This window comes from Salvia hispanica, chromosome 2, assembly GCF_029641045.1.
Source record: "Salvia hispanica isolate PSC_SH4W2 chromosome 2, Shi_PSC_v1, whole genome shotgun sequence".
Taxonomy (NCBI): Eukaryota; Viridiplantae; Streptophyta; class Magnoliopsida; order Lamiales; family Lamiaceae; genus Salvia; species Salvia hispanica.
This window is the reverse complement of record NC_142693.1, coordinates 14,877,362-14,896,133: the sequence shown is the minus strand read 5'-3', so window position 1 is coordinate 14,896,133 and position 18,772 is coordinate 14,877,362. Positions and strand designations below refer to the sequence as shown.

The following is an 18,772-nucleotide window of genomic DNA, read 5'->3' as shown; positions in this document are numbered from 1 at the left end:
GGGGCAACGTCGTCTATAAATTAATTTATACTACTAACCTATACTACAAGTCAATGTGACTAATGTCGCTATGGCCTCTGGATATTCTATTCAGACATTGCGATCCTGGAATATTTTACGATATAAATTATAGTACTCCTTATTAACTCAAATTTGGAATGTTATACCATCTCTAAATCAGTAAATCATCTATATCAAACTTAAAACCTATTTTTTAAGTATAGGTTACATAAAATAATTTTAATTCAACTATTTACATTAAATTCAGATTTTACATCATAATATAGTACTACTTAATACTTATGTTTCAGTTAAGAGATGACCCCTTTCTTTTTCACACTTGTTTTAGAAAAATGACAATAAATAGTTAAGGTTGAGAAAAAATTTAAGTACGAGATAGAATAATGTAGAAGAGTACGGACAGAGTGAGTACTATATATCTCACAAAATTTTTATCGGAATACCATATTTGGTGTTGTTCCATAACAAAATCCAAAAATGAATTGAGTTAGGAAAAGTTTTCTACACCAAAACTCAAAATGAATTGAGTTTGAAAAAATTTTCTATACCAAAACTCATTTTTGTGTACGGTTGGAGATGGTATTAGTGGCACAGTTAAACCATTACAAATTAGTTGGACAAGAAATTAATTTACATCTTGACTTATAATCAATTTACAAAGTATCATGTTGTATGAAATAGTTTTCATATAATGTTTTATTTAATTAATTTGATTTAATTTAATTTGATTGAACTAATTTGGTAGTATATACAGTTTCAATTATACTTTCTTTGTCAATCTCCACTACCACTAAACTGGACTGCACTTGACAAGATTTCTTTTTATAAATTCAGACTCACTTCAACACAGGATTACTCCACATAAGAATTATTTTGAAGGCCTCTATCAATTATTGCCACACATATTTTGAGTTTCAAGAATGAGTTAAAAATTGTTAAGATCATACTAAATGACTATATAAAACATGTAGTTCTTCACACATCATATAAACAAGCATTTATTTTGTATTTTAAAATCAAGCAGTTCATAATTAAATATTACTACTCCTTATGTATATTTACAGTTTTACACAAATCAAGGAGTAGAATTAATATGAAATATAAAATCCTATAATACAAATCACCAAAAACAAGTCATTTCAGAAAAAAAGGCATAACTGCAAGTTTCATATGATATTAATTAATTCATTTTGTACATATATAATGGAGAGTAAATAGGAATCAAAGAGCATGACAGTTTCGTATCCCTTCCTTATTTTACTTCACCCCATTTAAGTCTCTAAATTGGACCACAGATTTGCTGCCTGTCTGAATAAAAACAACAACAACAAATGTAGTTACATCAATTTTTTCTTCTTTAGAACAACATTTCTATGCAAGATGTGCCTACCTTATTAGTTTTTGTACTTCATGGTCTCTTTCTCAAAGCCAATTGTGGGGAACTGCTTTGCATACTCCTCCACGTCGTGGCGAAGTTTTGCGACCTCCGATTGGAACGAAGGAGTAGACAGTGTGGCCACAAAGTCTTTCAGTTTTGTGCCTGCATAATTTCAAGTATATTTGCTTAAAGTTGTTGGAATAGAATGAAGACACTCACAAATATAAATGTATAATGTTAACATCAAATAGTATAGTTAGAACCTTTAGTTTCAGCCTTAACTTTGACAGCCAATTGCACAGCAGCATCAAAGAAGTGAGCAACTTTGGCAAAATCCTCCTCTAAGAATCCTCTTGAAGTAAGAGCAGGGGTACCTAACATAACAAGGAAAACAGATATGAAAATTGGCAATGAGACGAATTATCATGTTAAACTTGAGAAAAAAGAAGCGCGCGCACCCATTCTGATGCCACCGGGAACCATGGCGGATACATCTCCAGGAACGGTGTTTTTGTTTGCTGCAATATGGACAGCTTCCAACACCTTCTCTACCCTTGAACCATCAATGCCCTGCAAAAATAAAAGCATTTAAAAATGAGATAGGCATTTGCAAGATAGCAATCAATTAGTATGAAGTGTGACAAATTACCTTGCTTTTCAAGTTGACAAGAACTAAGTGGTTGTCTGTTCCTCCAGAAACAAGTTCGTATCCGTTCTTAGCGAGAGTCTGCAACATTAGATTGGGTTTAATATTGCTTGCCTTTTCATCCAAGAAGTATAAGCAACGTATATCTAAGCCGATTGTACCTGAGCAAACTTTGCACAGTTGCTCAATACTTGTTCTTGGTAAGCTTTGTATTCTGGAGTTGTTGCCTGTTTCAATGCAACTGCCAAGCCAGTAATTGTGTGGTTGTGTGGGCCGCCTTGAAGTCCCGGAAAAACAGCTTGGTTGATTTTATCTTCAAAGTCATACAACACCTTCAAAAAATAAGAGTTAGCATTTTTTTAATCTATGATAACAGAAACCACTATGGCAATCCATCCAACCTCTTTGCCTTGTTTGTTGACCTCTTTAACACCCTTCCTGTAGAAAATCATGGCACCACGAGGTCCACGGAGTGACTTGTGGGTTGTGGTTGTCACCACATCCGCATAGTCAAATGGCGATTGGATGACTCCAGCTGCAACTAGTCCACTAATATGTGCCATGTCGGCCAGCAAAATTGCCTTCTGCTTGTCGCATACCTGCCAAAGGCATCGAGAAAACAAGCTCACGGTTGTGTGTCAAGATAACAACGATAACTCCATGAGTATCTGGCAGAAAACTACCTTCCTGATGCGGTCATAATCATAGAGACGTGCATAAGCACTAGCACCAGCAACGATGAGTTTTGGCCTAAAGAGTACAGCACTCTTTTCCAACTGCAGAAATAAACTAATTCAGCAAACTGTAACATTCTAAAAAGTTGCTATACGATGATAATACACGAGGCTTCACAAATCAGACTCCTCATATTTGTAGAACATTCTGCTATTGATTTTCTGAAAAGAATTTATTTGAAGGATTTGAAAAAAGTAATGCACCTGATCATAATCAATTAAGCCTGTGCTTTCATTCAATCTGTATGGCATAGTCTCAAAAAATATAGAGACTGCGGATATCTTCTTAGTATCAGTCTGTAAAATCAGAACAAAATCCATCACAATATTCTTGATGATAAACAAATAAGTGTTCAAGAGAAAATATCTATAAATACGCACCTGGTAACCGTGAGAGAGATGGCCTCCATGAGGAAGATCAAGTGCCATAATTCTGTCATGCGGTTTAAGTAAAGCAGTGTAAACCTGAAAGTTTGAAGGAGATCCTGATAGAGGCTGCACGTTTACTGTGATGAAAAACGACTCAGATAAGTTTCACTAATATCCATATCTAGTTTAAAGTGTCAAACCTCACAATGTATATTTACTGATACAAACCATCTGAGTACAGAATGAAAATGCCATTACCTCCCCATTTCGCAGGGTCCAACCGGAATGCTTCCAGTGCTCGCTTTTGGCATAGCGTTTCAGCCATATCAATGTACCTGAAATTTCATAAAACTCATCATAATGGCAAATAAGTTTAACAAATATACATAAGCAGAAATTAGCATAAGATTAAAACAAAATAATGGTTAAAGTTAAATTCTACTCACTCATTTCCTCCATAGTATCTTGCACCGGGATATCCTTCACTGTACTTGTTAGTCATAACCGAACCAACCGCTTGCATCACAGACAATGAAGTGAAATTTTCAGAGGGGATGAGCTCGAGCCCCTGCAACATATATATATGCAACATACATGGATTCCAACAATTAAAACACAATACACCTACTCCTTTATTTTAACTAAAAGTTGAGCAGGCAAAAATGGTAAGAAAGCAATCTGATCACATAAAAGTGATAGCAATACAATCTGATTTAAAGCATGAAAGGAGAAGCAGAAGTGACCTTCCATTGTCTGGCCTTTTCGTGCTCGATAATGTCAGCAATCTCGGGATCAATGACTTCCAACGGTGCATTCAACTGCTTAGGCCACTGCAAATCTCAGTGAAACACAAGTTAGTAAGTGTTATTCATGAGAAACTCAATTCCTAAGTGAGAAACAAGGCATACCGAGACGCCGTTCTTTTCCTTGTCGTAGACAGCTTCATCAGGCAAGGAAGACTGCAGAAACACAAGTTTAATTATGAGAATATAATAAGTAAGGAGAAGGGGAAATGAAGGAAGTGAAGCATGGAGACCAGGTGATAGATAGAGCCGCCGCGCTTGAGAGGTTTGGAGATGGAGGAGGAAAGCCTCCTCACTGCCATGGCTAGCATCATCTTGTGTAGCGTGTTTTGCTCTCAGGAGAGATGCGAGAATGAGTGAGAGTGGTGGATGTGTGTTTAAGTTTTAATGGGTGAGGTTTTGGTGGTGCTTGAAAATCGATGAATATGTATGGTTCTTGTTTCTCATTTTAGCGCTATAATGCTTTATCCGCTTTCAATTTGCATTGCAATGGAGAGGAGCACAATATTTTTTTATTGTTTTACTTTAATATCATTATCTCAACGACTTCGACATCACAGTCGCCAAAAAATCAAGCTTTCATGTTTCATCCAATTAAAGGATAAATTGGTGTTTCATATTTTTATCTTTGAAAAAAACAACGAAATACTATCAAAGCCCGGCCCATATTGATACCACCTAAAACAGCAGCGGACAACAGCAATGTAAAATAAATCAAGATCGCGCAATTGTTGCAAAGCCCGGCCCATACGAACCGCATTCCTCAACACAATCTACTACTGTACTTCATAATCGTCCGTTTCACACTTTTTAAAATCTGAAAAATAAATCACAAAATATAAAATTTTTGCTATTATCACCTCCTTTCTTTTTTTGGTGAACTACGCGCTGATATGGTAGTCTGTTTAAAACATGTAGACAAAAATGACATTACGTAAAACGACAACGTCTAATTAAGTTCGAAATGACGTTTTATCTACGTGTTTTTAACGGGCTTGCACTTTTCGTCGTAAAAGGAAAGGATGAGATAATTGATCTCAAATTTCATGATTTATTTTTCAGATTTTAAAAAGTGTTGAACAGTCAAGAAATTGCTAGGAGTATCTTTCATAATTTATTTGACAATTTGCCTTATTAATTTTATCATATTCTTTTAACTAAAACCTAGTACGAACAACATATGTTTGAATTGAGAGAATCTGTAACAATATTTTTTGGACAATTGACAGTTGAGGGAATATAAGAGAATATTGTCTCCGATAAACATCAAACTACCCTTTAAGAATAATTAACATTATTAACTTAGGGGCTATTCGATTTGCAAGATTATATTTTGACTATTGAATATGTGATGTATTTGGTTCATGACTTAGCCCCAGATAAATAATAATTGTTATAATTAGTCATAGCCGCTCTTATCATAGGATAATTAGTTTTAGCAATCAAATGACGCCTTAGTGTAACTTATAATTCCCTCCTAGCATTAATGTTAACTTTGGCTCGGAGATGATTTGCGGAATAGAAAGTCATCAACTTACTTGATTCATGCTTCATACTAGTATATGGCAATGGTACTTATCGTTTCACTCCAATTAAGCTGCACCGATAACCAAATTCTATTGCATTCAACTTCCATTTCCAATTCAACAACATTACTTAGGCTTCTTCATCAAAGGATTTCAATCTTTCATCCCCTCATCCGTATTTGAATCAGCTTTAACCTTGTCAATTAAGCAATATATTCGAGGGGACAAGTGTTAATTAATGTGAAACATGACTATTCATCCTTGAAATCTGCTTTAATTTGTCTGCTTTTTCATTAGGGACACCATTTTAATTATGAGATGTTGATGGCTACTAATTGTGCTCCTTGCTCAACGCTCGGGTCAAAAATTATTTCATGACAACGTTGTTATTAAATCAAAGCCACTAATTATTTTTTATCTTCACCAATAGAGTATAATTAAATACATGTCGCCTACTGATCTCGGTATACATCCTATCAACTCACACTTTTGCTACATAAAAATCTAAATGGAGCGTCAATCCATTTGAAGAAGGCAAACAAGGTTAAGTATTTCTACTTTATTACAAGATATGATTATGAGACATACATTTATCGGATTTGTGCCGAATTCCACAGACCTTCTCATATTCTAACCTTTTTTTATTCGAATTTTGAGTGGTATCGATTTTTTTTTCCGGCCGTCCACTTACTTTACCCTTGCAAAATAGATATGTTCATCTCGATTACAAACGACAAAATCTTATAGATTCTTCCCCATATATATGTGGTGCTTTGCATGAACTCAAACTTGTTAGCTAATACCAATGGGTGGGGTAATATGAGTAAGTGAAAATATTAGTAACTTTAAAAAGTACTACTCTTTAAAATATTAGCTAATACCAATGGGTGGGGTAATAAAGGGTGACTAGTTAGAAAAATCACAGAGTTTGGTTGATTCCATAACTTTAAAAAGTACTACTGTTACTTTATATCATAACTTTTGACATTTCCCCAATTGTTTCATCTATTCGTATTTGGAAGAAATTGTGTATGACGTGAGCCTATATCCATATTTTTTACAAATTTTTGTATCACTCAAAAAGCCACTGGTTGTGGTATGATCTGTGTACACGGTCCCTCTTGACCCTATAAGGTAATGTTAGAATTTTTCCTTAGATAATAAACAACCAAGACTTACTTCACTTTAATGCTCTTTTAATGCTATATTACACTAGTATTATTCGTCACATTTCATGCCATTGGAAAATCCGGTTTACCATTTTAATATATCTACGATAAGGAGTTCTGGTTTAGGAGTGGAGCCATAAATTTGAGGGAGAGAGGAAAATTTATACATGAAAAAGTTTTAAGATTTTGAGGGACATTTAGTGAGAAATGGAAAGAAATAAATGGTAGTAGTAAAATATAGAATATATACACGAATATAAAAAATTAGGTGGGACAATTGCCCCCTCTTTCAATGAATGTAGATCCACTCCTGTTCTGGTTCACTTTTATTGTAAATAATACTTAGTAAATAGATTCTACATACTACTAACTCATTTCACTTACATTTTATTATAAAATTAACTCCCTTCGTCCCCATGAGTATGAACTTTGGATTCAGCACGAGTTTTAATGCATTATTGCCAAAGTAAGAGAGAGATAGACAAATAAAGTTTTTTAAGTATTGTTAGTGGAGAATGAGTCTCACCTCATTAGAAAGAAGGGAGTTTCCAAAATTGGAATGTTCATACTCTTTGGGGACGGACGGATAGCGTACATAAAAATGGATTTCACATTCCACTACTTTTCAGTCACTTCTCTTCATATTTCTTAAAAATCATGCTGAAATTAAACGAGACTTCTATTGCTGACAGGTTATATTTCCTCCTTCCCACAAGAATATGCATTTTGGGTTGGACACAAATTTTAATGTACAATTGATAAAGAGAAGAATAGAAAGAAAAAATAATTAAAATATAATTAGTAGAGAGAGAAAAAATTTCTAAAATAAAAAAGTATGTATTATTGTCGGACAAATTAAAAAAAAAGAAGCTGGAACGCTTATTTTTATGAGATTGAGCAAGTATGTAATTTTGAGTTGAAAATACAACATTTCATTATAGGTTATCAATTTGGCTGAACTTTTTCCTTTTTTTGAGTGGTTATTGAGATGCGTGATCGGCAGTGGCTATTTCCTTTTCCAACATTGTTTTATTAAAAGAAAACAAACAATGCCACATTTTATTTTGATGTTCCACTTTCCCAAAACACACAAAGTAATTCCGAAATTGATATTCTAGGTTTTGTAGTCTTTAATTTCTGATCATATATACTATGCTCATTTTGTTATATAACTTTAGCCTTTTACATCATTTTGTGATAAATAATGCACATGATTTTAAAAGTCATTCATAGTTCGTTACCTTAAATAATCCTATCACCAAAACTAGCCAACTGATTTATTCACCTTTCTGGTTTATACCAACAATCGACTCCTGTTTTTAAACTGCACCAGCCACTAATATTGTCAATGATTAAATATTCCTCTATAAAATAATCTGCTCCGTTGTTTATATATACATACTGAAATCCTTTGTTTTTAACTTAATAAAAAGAAAATGGAATTCTATGAATTGCATGTAATAGGATGTATAAGAGCGAATAGCTGGTTCTCATATAGATGCAAATTAAGTTTAATGGTGATTAAATTAATATGATTAAGGCGAATTTCTTAATTTTTCTAATCAATAAGGTACCAAAAATAATTAAAACGTTCAATTTAATCATGGAGGTAAGTGAGTCATTGATATAAATATTTAATGAGGTAGAAATATCATTAAACCTGTTCTGGTTCAACCACCATATATATATATATAGTCCAAATGTATAAATTGCTGGAAACGATTTGTTACTAAAATAATATCCCATGAAATAATGAATGATCAAAGATACTAACCTTTTATTCCCGGTCTGTTGAGAGGATAATATATTGTTTCGTAATTGTAGATTAATTTAATTAGAAGAATAATATACACTTTATAGCGTAGGCCTACACAACAGATGTATGTGATATATACACCTTTTTGTAGACCGTACAGTTAATTACATATTCTATTTATGACCATATTTAATACAGTCTTGCAAAATTCTTCCTTGGCTTGAGTTTTCAAATTTTAAATCTTTTATACCAGTCAAATTAATAAAATTATACTACTATAGTTTAAATCAATCGAAAGTTAAATAAACATATAATTAAATCATCCATTATCAGCCAAAAATGTGTTAACTAACGCTCCTCCCCCTAAAAAGAATAATAAGAATATACAGATCTCTCAGTGGAGACGCTACCTTATCACTTAAATCAAATGTCAACTCAGAAAATTATCATAAAATTGGAATCAATATAATGTCAAAATGAGTCATCACTCTTTCAAAAAATATTATACATTTATACTCCATATTATGTGATATTTATGGATAAAGTTATATGGAGGTAGAATTTGTTTTTTGTAGGTCAATTGACACTAGAAAGCGGAATTGAAACATATCCAAATTAACGTTTATGTGGGAAAAAATGATAAAATTTAATTTAGTTGGCAAAATGTTATAGAGTAGATGAAGAATTATTATTGATATTTCAAATAAAGTTTATGCAATAAAATATGATAATAAAATATTGTTTAAAAGTTCTGTATATATGTGTAAATATTGAACCAGCTGTAATATAATGTACTAGTACTAACTGATTGTTATAGTATGAATATAATTACTTATGGTTACTGATCTCACGTTAATTAATTGTAACCAATTACCAAAATATAATTGAGAGTACCTTCTTAAGTGGAGTATAAAATATTCTTTACATATTCAAAGCGATTGTTACATTTGAATTCTCTATACATTAAGCAAAAAAAAGTTCAAAATCTAGTTTGGTATGAAGGTTATTTGATTTTAATAATTAATTGACGAATAAAGTAATTCATTAATTAATTTTCCCCAATCAAGTTTTAATATATTGTTCAAAATATATTCAAATTCAAAGTTTTAAAACCTTATTGTTAAAAGTTTTTTTTTTTTTCCTGGTAATTGACGACTTGACCGACCATGTTGGGAATCTATCACAAGAGAATCCAAAACTTTAGGCAGGATGTTAGTTAAAGTGCAATGCATTATTACAGAGTAACAATTTGGCTATTTTGAGGTAACTAATTAGTTGCAAAGCCAATACCGTCTAATTAGTTATTAGTAGTACTCTATCAATTAATTTGCACATATGTTGACTGCGAGTTACGTTTACCTGATAGTCGACCCCAATAAATCCTATTATATCACCTAAATCATATCCTAAAATAAAACAATAGTCCACTAATTATAGTAATAAGTGATTGGGCCCATTGAGAGGATAGAATAGTTATAACGTTAGGATGCCTTTTTCCACACTTTATAAAGCTCCCCTCAATTCCAATTTCCATCACAACACCACCTCACAAAAATATTCTCAAATCTCAATCCCAAAAATGAGCGACGTTATTAGCCGGCGGCCGTCCTACTTCACCGGATGCATGTCGCCGTCGTGCGTCCCCGTGCACGAGGAGTACTCGCGCATACCCGGGCCCCGCGCCAACCGAGGCCGGCAGAGGCTGCGGAGGCTGATCCGGAAGATCCTTAGCGAGAGCAAGAGCCTCTACGCGGCGCCAAAGCCCCTCACTTTCCAATACGACGCCGTTAGCTACTCTCAGAATTTCGATGACGGCTGCCACCGCCGCGACGACGATTACGCTCGAACGCAGCACGCTTCCAGATTCTAGACGCGCATCCGAAGCAATTTGTACATATTTTTAGCATTAATCTATTCCAATTTTTGCACTTTTGTTGAGATCTTTGAGAATGGACTATATGCTTTTTTATTACTTTTATTAACTTTATCAATTATCATCATCTTTCCCTCACACACAAACAACACTACAAATCAGAACATTGTGATTTCTGAATCTATATAGTAATTTTGAAAATATAAATATTGGGAATAATGAGCTAATTTTGAATCGAATCATATCGTTAAAGAAATTGCACATGGATGAAGCACCAATTGTCTCCCTATTATGTCTTCTAGTACTGGTCCTCACTGCCGTTGCTGTCGTTCACTTAAAATTATTCTTAAAAAAAAAAAATAAAGCTTTAAATTCCAGCAATTTCCAGTTGGTTTTTACTTGATGATTGTAGCAGCTGTTTAGGTATATTTCAATGCTATAATTATTTTAATTTAATACTATTAAATTTATATAATTTGCAATCAACTAATTTCGGCGGGCCCGGACCAAGGTTTCTCGTGTGATATTGTTACAGGATGTGTGTTTTTTGGGCCAATTATAAGGCGTGTGATATAAATGTTTCAATAAATTGTGTAAATGATCAAACGATTCAAGTTAGGTGAAATTCATGTGCGATATTTATTTATAATTAATAGATGTGTATTGCCTATTTGAAACGAAGAACATGAGGGAAAATATTACTCCTAAAAACGTCATTTTCCTTTGCTATGGAATTCCTGGGCCACTGCACACTGTCGACTGTTTATGGTCCGTCTATATTAAATTTCGAGTGGTGATATATAACAGTACGGTTACAAAAGTATTTGTATTAATTATCTAATTGCAGTAATATAAAATTAAATGGATTGGAACTTGACAATTTTGATGTTTCACAAGTTTTAGTTGACATTGACTACATAATACCACAAATACATGAATAAAATAAGAGCTTCTTGGTCATTTTTATTTTATTTTAGTCTGAGTATGATGAGAGTTGAATTTGAATCCCTATCTGTTAGAATGAAGAAAGTTATTCTTTCAGAATCTTCACACTGATATTACATTGATACTCCAAGAATAAATTGATACTTTTTTCTGTACACATATATTTTGATCTCTATTTTAAATTGATACTTTTTTCTATACACTTATATTTTGATCTCTATTTAAAGAGAACTTGAGGAGTGATAATCATCAATCAATGAAATACATTTAATCCATTCATATCACCTAATTCAACATGGTATCTGTCTCGGCCAAAACTGTTAAATGGTTCAGTCGACATATTTGAGGAGAAGAGAATATTGTAAGGCTATAGATTGTATTGCATAAGATAATTCAAATGGTTCCCAACATCCATATAAGTAGGATGGTTGGAGACTCTTGAGATACTACAATGAATGTCTTCTTGGACAAGACTAACATGGGAACAAGGCATGATTTAAATGTTCACGTCTTGGGACTCAAGTATTCTTTAATGTTTTTCTCTTCTCAACACTTCTCTCTTCTCAATACTTCTCATTTCTCAACACTCCCCCTCAAATTTAGTAGTGGGGTCTCCAATACTCAATTTGGAAAGCACACCTTCAAAACTTCTTGTGTCGACTACTTTAGTCAAAATGTCGGCAAGCTGATCTTCTGAACGAACAAAAGGAAGTTCGACAATACCGTTTTCAATATTTTCTTTGATGAAGTGTCTGTCCACCTCGACATGCTTAGTTCGATCATGTTGGACTGGATTTTGTGAGATACTTATAGCTGCTTTGTTATCACAATACAGCTGGCACTTGCTAGGTGAGAAATTCATCTCTTTCATCAACCTTCTTAGCCATAATATCTCAGTCAACCCACTCTTAATTCCACGAAATTCTGCTTCAGCACTCGAGAGAGCCACCACCTTCTGTTTCTTGCTCTTCCAAGTTACTAAGTTACCTCCAACAAAGGTAAGGTAGCCTGCTGTGGATTTTCTATCATTAGGATTTCCTGCCCAGTCAGCATCTGTGTACCCATGAATTTCAAGATGTCCGTTCTTTGAGAACAACACTCCATGTCCCGGAGTTCCTTTCAAATACCGACAAATCCTAAGAGCTGCCTCCATATGATCCGTCTGCGGCTTGTGCATGAACTGACTAACAATTCCGACCGCATAGGCTATGTCTGGCCTAGTGTGAGAAAGATAAATAAGTTTTCCAACTAGTCGTTGATATTGACTACGATCGGCCAACTCAGTCCCTTCTTTGATTTGTAATCCATGATTGACTGCCATAGGAGTGGTTGCTGGTTAACATTCCAAAAGACCAGTTTCTGCTAGAATATCCAAAATGTACTTTCTTTGTCGCAGAAAAATTCCTTTGGTTGACCTTAGCACTTCAATTCCAAGAAAATACTTGAGGTCACCCAAGTCCTTCATCTCAAATTCCTGAAATAAATTCTTCCTCAATTTCTCAATTTCTTCTTCGTCATCACCTGTGATAATCATATCATCCACATATATGATTAGGCACGTGATCTTATCACCTTGCTTCTTGAAGAATAGGGTATGGTCTGAATTACTCTGTGTATATCCATATCTAATCATTGCCCCCGCAAACTTTCCAAACCACACTCTTGGGGATTGTTTCAATCCATACAAGGTTTTTCTTAATCGACACCGTTCACCTGTCTTAAAATCAGCTGCGAAACCTGGAGGTGCCTCCATATAAACTTCTTCTTCTTTCTTCAACTCACCATGAAGGAATGCATTTGTTACATCAAACTGATGCAATGGCCAGTCCTTATTAGCAGCAATGGATAGCAATACTCGAACAGTGTCCATCTTGGCTACTGGAGAGAAAGTCTCTGAATAGTCAACTCCATATGTTTGAGTGTAGCCTTTTGCGACAAGACGTGCCTTGTACCTTTCAATTGAGCCATCAGGTCTTCTCTTGATGGTAAAAACCCACCGACAGCCTACTGGCCGTTTTCCTTAGCACTTCAATTCCAAGAAAATACTTAGCACTTCAATTCCAAGAAAATACTTGAGGTCACCCAAGTCCTTCATCTCAAAGAAAATACTTGAGGTCACCCAAGTCCTTCATCTCAAATTCCTGAAATAAATTCTTCCTCAATTTCTCAATTTCTTCTTCGTCATCACCTGTGATAATCATATCATCCACATATATGATTAGGCACGTGATCTTATCACCTTGCTTCTTGAAGAATAGGGTATGGTCTGAATTACTCTGTGTATATCCATATCTAATCATTGCCCCCGCAAACTTTCCAAACCACACTCTTGGGGATTGTTTCAATCCATACAAGGTTTTTCTTAATCGACACCGTTCACCTGTCTTAAAATCAGCTGCGAAACCTGGAGGTGCCTCCATATAAACTTCTTCTTCTTTCTTCAACTCACCATGAAGGAATGCATTTGTTACATCAAACTGATGCAATGGCCAGTCCTTATTAGCAGCAATGGATAGCAATACTCGAACAGTGTCCATCTTGGCTACTGGAGAGAAAGTCTCTGAATAGTCAACTCCATATGTTTGAGTGTAGCCTTTTGCGACAAGACGTGCCTTGTACCTTTCAATTGAGCCATCAGGTCTTCTCTTGATGGTAAAAACCCACCGACAGCCTACTGGTCGTTTTCCTTCTGGCAGAGCACATTTCTCCCAAGTGTTGTTTCGGATCAGTGCATCAATCTCTTTCTTCATTGCTTCCCTCCAATTTTTGTGTTTCATAGCTTCTTCCCATGTCTGTGGTATTTCTTCTTCCTCGTATAGTGCATTTTCGAAAGCCCGAGCCATTTCTGATAAATGACCTTTTGCTAGATTCGCGATAGAGTAGCGCCTTTTTCTCTCAATCTTTTCTGGTGTGTACCTTCTGGGTAGAACCCCTCTGTTAGGCCTTGGAGGAAGTATGTATCTCCCAGTGTCAGGATCAACTCCTTTGACATTGTTTTCTTCATTTTCCCCTTCTGTAGCCTCGGTTAGATTTCTGGTCTCTTCTGTATTCACAGTGTTAGCCAAACAGTTATCTGTATTCACAAGAGGACTTACATTGGACAACCTCAATGGAGAAATAATTGGGACAATGTCACCTTCTGCAATAGACTCTACCACATCAGTGACTTGCTCAGCGGAATTGCTTACTGCTTTCTCTGTTAGGTCAGCCTCAGGATTACTTGGCGTTGGCATTGGCATTGGTATTGTCATCCAACTTAGCGGGTCCATATCATTGTTATTCCTAATATTACTCTCCCCCTAACCGCTAAGGTGGGTGAAGAAGTATTTTGTTTCAAGAAAATTGCAGTTCATTGTAACGAACATACGGTTTGACTTTGGATCAAAACACCTATACCCCTTTTGATTTACCCCATATCCTACAAAAACACACTTAATAGCACATGGGGATAATTTAGTTCTTTCGTGTTTAGGGATATGAACAAAAACCGAGCATCCGAAGACTCGAGGTTCTAGGGTCAAGGGGGGAGGTATCTTGGATAGGGTGGACAAGAGTTGCAAAGGGGTTTTGTGTTTGAGAATACTTGCGGGCAGGCGGTTTAAAAGGTAGGATGAGGTGGCAATGGCTTCTGGCCAAAAATGGTTTGGGGCTCGTGATTCAATGAGCATAGAACGGGTCATTTGAAGAAGAGATCGGTTTTTTCTTTCGGCTACACCATTTTGTTCAGGAGTATAGGCACAAGTGGTTTGGTGTATAAGACATTTTTCTTTGAAGAATTGCTGCATACTAGAATCGACAAATTCCCTTCCGTTATCTGACCGAAGTATCTGAATGGTTTTTTGGAACTGAGTTTGGACAAGGTGGTAAAAATGAGTAAAGTGTGAGAACACTTCAGATTTATGTTTCATAAAATAGACCCAGGTCATGCGAGTGCAATCATCGACAAAAACTAAATAGTATCAAAAACCTTGCCCCCCAATAACTGGTGCAGGACCCCATACATCAGAATGAACCAAGGAAAAAGAGGTTTCAACACGAGTACTATTTAAAGGATAAGAGCTTCGATGACTTTTGGATAGAAAACAAGTTTCACAGTACATGTCATGCTTAGGAATAATACTAGGAAATAACAGTTTTAAATAACCGATAGAAGGATGACCCAAATGTCGATGCCAAAGCCAAGCTTTCCGATCCGCCGACCCGTGAGTTAGCATGGCAGTTCCTTTTTGAGCTATCTCATCCACGTAGTAAAGCCCATCGCGTTCAGTGCCACGCCCAATTATCTCCCCGGTTCGGATATCCTGCAACAAACAAAATTGTGGTTGCATTAGTAGCGTACAATTCAACTCCTTTGTGACATGACTAATGGACAATAACTTGTGAGACATCGAAGGGATATAAAGACAATTTGACAATTGCAAGGTAGGTGATATATTAACAGTCCCGGCCCCCTCAACAACTGTAAATTCCCCATTGGCAGTTTGGATGTGAGATTTGTGAGGTTTATGGAGTTCGATGAGATCGGTGGCATCATATGTTATTGTATCGGTTGCCCCACAGTCAAATATCCATCTATCATTTTTTTCTTCGTCACCGGATACTGTACACGCAATTCCGTATTTTTCGAGGGGCTGAAATCGATTTTGGCACAAAATTGGGGCATTTATGGGTTTTTCAAAAGTTTTGGGGTTAAAATGAGGCTGACAATTTTGGTGGGGTTTTTTTTAAAAAATTGGAGATGGATGGGGTATTTTTTGAGATTTTTGAAGAGTTTGGGGGTCTCTAATGAAAGAGCCCCTAAACCCTACTGTACCTAATCCCAAACCAGCCGCTACACCTCCTTCATTCTCCAATTCTGCACTCCAATCGGCGATAATGCTTCCACTTCCTCCGGCGACGAAATTCGCCACCCCGGTCTTGTTCACTGTGGCGTCTCCGGTCCTATTCGCTGGTTGGGCCGCCACGCTAGCCGGCTCTCCACTGCCAGGGACGGTGGCGATTCCGCTACCTCCGACAACTGCGGCAGCGTGACCGCCACGGCTCCAGGGTGCCCGCGGTGGCTGTGGCTTGCCGTGCTTTTCTTCCCACCAATCTGGGTAACCAACGAGTTCAAAGCATGATTCTTTTGTGTGTCTCTTTCGCTTGCAGTAAGAGCATACTAATTTCGATTTGTCTTCTTCTTCACTCCGTCGATTTCTGCCGGTGCCGCCGCGGCCGCCACCCCGAGAACCGCTGGCCTGGTTCTGCCACCCTCGGACAGCGAGACCAGCCCCAATTCCATCAGCAGCAACTCCTCCGTTGCTGTTTGCAGCTTGTAAAACTTGGAGACGCGTTTCCTCTTGCTGGACTAGATTGTATGCATAATCAGCTGAGGGTAGTGGATCCATTTTCAATATTTCCCTCTTGGTAGTTTCGTATTTGCTATCAATTGCATATACAAATTGACATAGTCTCTGATCTTGAATGAACTTGTCGTGAATCTCCATATCCTCTGGGTATATCATTGGATTCTTCTGTTTCTGGTCAATTGCAATCCATATTTCAGATAGCATGCCCCATATTTCATCTAATGATTTGCTTCCCTGTCTCAATGTGGTTGCCTTGAATTGGAGGTCGTACACCTGAATCTTGTCTCCTCCGCTCCCATAAGTAACAGCCAGAGCATCCCAGATATGCTTAGCCGTCGGGTGTTGTGAGATTCGACTAACTAGTCGAGACTCGATGTTTTGTATCAACCATGTGAACACACAATGATCAGCCTGTTGCCACTGTATGAAGGCTGGATCGGTTCGCGGTGGGGGAGGAGGCACTCCGGTAACGTGAGAGACCATTCCCCGACCGCTTATCGCCGTCTTCATAAGAACGGACCAAAGGGCATAATTTTCTCCGTTCAACTTGTTCCCGCTGATGTGGAGGGGCTGCGTGTCAATTCTGTATGGCACGGTAGCAGTTTCTGGTGGATTTGGTTGATTCGTCGCAAAACTATTGCGCATAAAATTGGCAAACTGCCGGGCAAATTCATCCGCCATGGATGAATCTGAGGTTTCGGTTATTCGGTTGCTTTCTGACATTTGGCTTACTGTTTACAGATACAGCGGATAATGATAAAAAATGAAAAAACGGGAAAGGGCCGAGAAAGGTATCAAGGACGATGATGATACCTTATCTGAGTCCAAACCCGCTCTGATACCATGTTAAATGGTTCAGTCGACATATTTGAGGAGAAGAGAATATTGTAAGGCTATAGATTGTATTGCATAAGATAATTCAAATGGTTCCCAACATCCATATAAATAGGATGGTTGGAGACTCTTGAGATACTACAATGAATGTCTTCTTGGAACAAGACTAACATGGGAACAAGGCATGATTTAAATGTTCACGTCTTGGGACTCAAGTATTCTTTAATGTTTTTCTCTTCTCAACACTTCTCTCTTCTCAATACTTCTCATTTCTCAACAAAAACCATGATAAAGACCAAATGAACAATTCAAAAATCCTGATAAAAAATATCTCAATACTCATATCCATCAATTCAAATTAAACCAAAGTCAACCAAATCATTCTCCCAAATAAGCCAATGATGAATGAATGATTTATTGGGTTACAAACTTATCCCACATCGGATGAGTGAGGAAAGTTGGAAGGTGTATATAATTCCTATCCAACCCCAATTAGTTTAAAGCCTTTTGAGAGTGACCCAAAAACAAATCCGTTCGGCAATGGCACAAAGCGGACATAACGACCCATGTTCGTGTCGACTGTGTCCCCGATGTGGTCTCAGTTAGGTTTGTTGGGTATATATAATTCCTGTCCAACCCCAACTAGTTCTCACTCTTTTGAAAGTGACCTAAACAATATCAAATTAATGTTAAATAAATCCCTACGGGCTTGACCCAAAGCGGACAATATCAAACTAATGTTGTTGAGAGTGACCCAAAAATAAATCCATGCGGGCTTGACCCAAAGCGAAACGGACAATATCAAACTAATGTTGCAGTCCTTTTGAGAGTGACCCAAAAATAAATCCTTGCGGGTTTGACCCAAAGCGGACAATATCAAACTAATGTTGCAGTGAGTGACCCAAAAACAAATTCGTGCAGGCTTGACCCAAAGCGGATAATATCAAACTCGACGAATGACGATCCTAACATGATTGAGAGCAACAAAGTTATAGTGAAACCGGAACATGGTACACCTCCAGTGGCAGATCCAGGAATTTATATTCGCGGGTACGAGTCATATGATAAATCATTATATAACAGTCCCGATGGTTGGCAACGGCAGGGCGGGGCCAGGTGGTGTGGTGCGGTGCGTCAGCGGCTTAGCGGTGCCTGCCGGTGAGAGGATTTTTTCCAATAAAAGCTAATTGGGAATGGGCGGCTTAACGGCTAGATTTATGGAATTTTAGTTAGAATTAAATTGCTTTTTTTAGCTTTTATTAACTTCCTTTTATAGCCGAATAGGGGTACATTTTAATATAAAATTAAAAATTTCTATATAATAGTACTAAATAAATTTTTTTTTTTTGGTCATTCGAACCCCTTGTTAC

The 18,772-nt window shown here is 36.6% G+C and overlaps 1 protein-coding gene and 1 pseudogene across 2 annotated transcripts; both read right to left on the bottom strand.

Annotated features, from left to right (window-relative positions):
• Window positions 1-1,158: 1,158 nt before the first annotated feature.
• SHM1 (serine transhydroxymethyltransferase 1) lies at window positions 1,159-4,376 on the bottom strand. 2 transcript variants are annotated; one of them, XM_048100039.2, is made up of 15 exons: window positions 4,185-4,376; window positions 4,057-4,107; window positions 3,892-3,978; window positions 3,595-3,716; window positions 3,407-3,483; window positions 3,161-3,285; window positions 2,984-3,076; window positions 2,729-2,821; window positions 2,447-2,644; window positions 2,207-2,377; window positions 2,049-2,126; window positions 1,858-1,969; window positions 1,663-1,773; window positions 1,412-1,561; window positions 1,159-1,325 (listed from the first exon to the last, which is right to left on the bottom strand). In XM_048100039.2, exons 1-14 carry the CDS (start codon window positions 4,263-4,265, stop codon window positions 1,416-1,418), a joined length of 1,545 nt encoding a protein of 514 aa, XP_047955996.1. In that variant the 5' UTR covers window positions 4,266-4,376; the 3' UTR covers window positions 1,159-1,325; window positions 1,412-1,415. The 2 variants fall into 2 exon arrangements, with proteins under 2 accessions (XP_047955996.1, XP_047955995.1); XM_048100038.2 differs by having other exon boundaries at window positions 1,159-1,329; window positions 4,185-4,375.
• Window positions 4,377-11,800: 7,424 nt separating this feature from the next.
• LOC148931627 (secreted RxLR effector protein 161 pseudogene) lies at window positions 11,801-12,541 on the bottom strand (annotated as a pseudogene).
• Window positions 12,542-18,772: the final 6,231 nt, after the last annotated feature.

Bases quoted from the DNA above. Each gene is read 5' to 3' on its own strand.
- SHM1 (XM_048100039.2), bottom strand. From the start codon at position 4,265: ATGATGCTAGCCATGGCAGTGAGGAGGCTTTCCTCCTCCATCTCCAAA. The intron at 3,077-3,160 runs GTGCGTATTTAT...CTGATTTTACAG, and splicing joins ATCTCTCTCACGGTTACCAG to ACTGATACTAAGAAGATATC. The intron at 2,378-2,446 runs GTTGGATGGATT...TATTTTTTGAAG, and splicing joins TCAACAAACAAGGCAAAGAG to GTGTTGTATGACTTTGAAGA.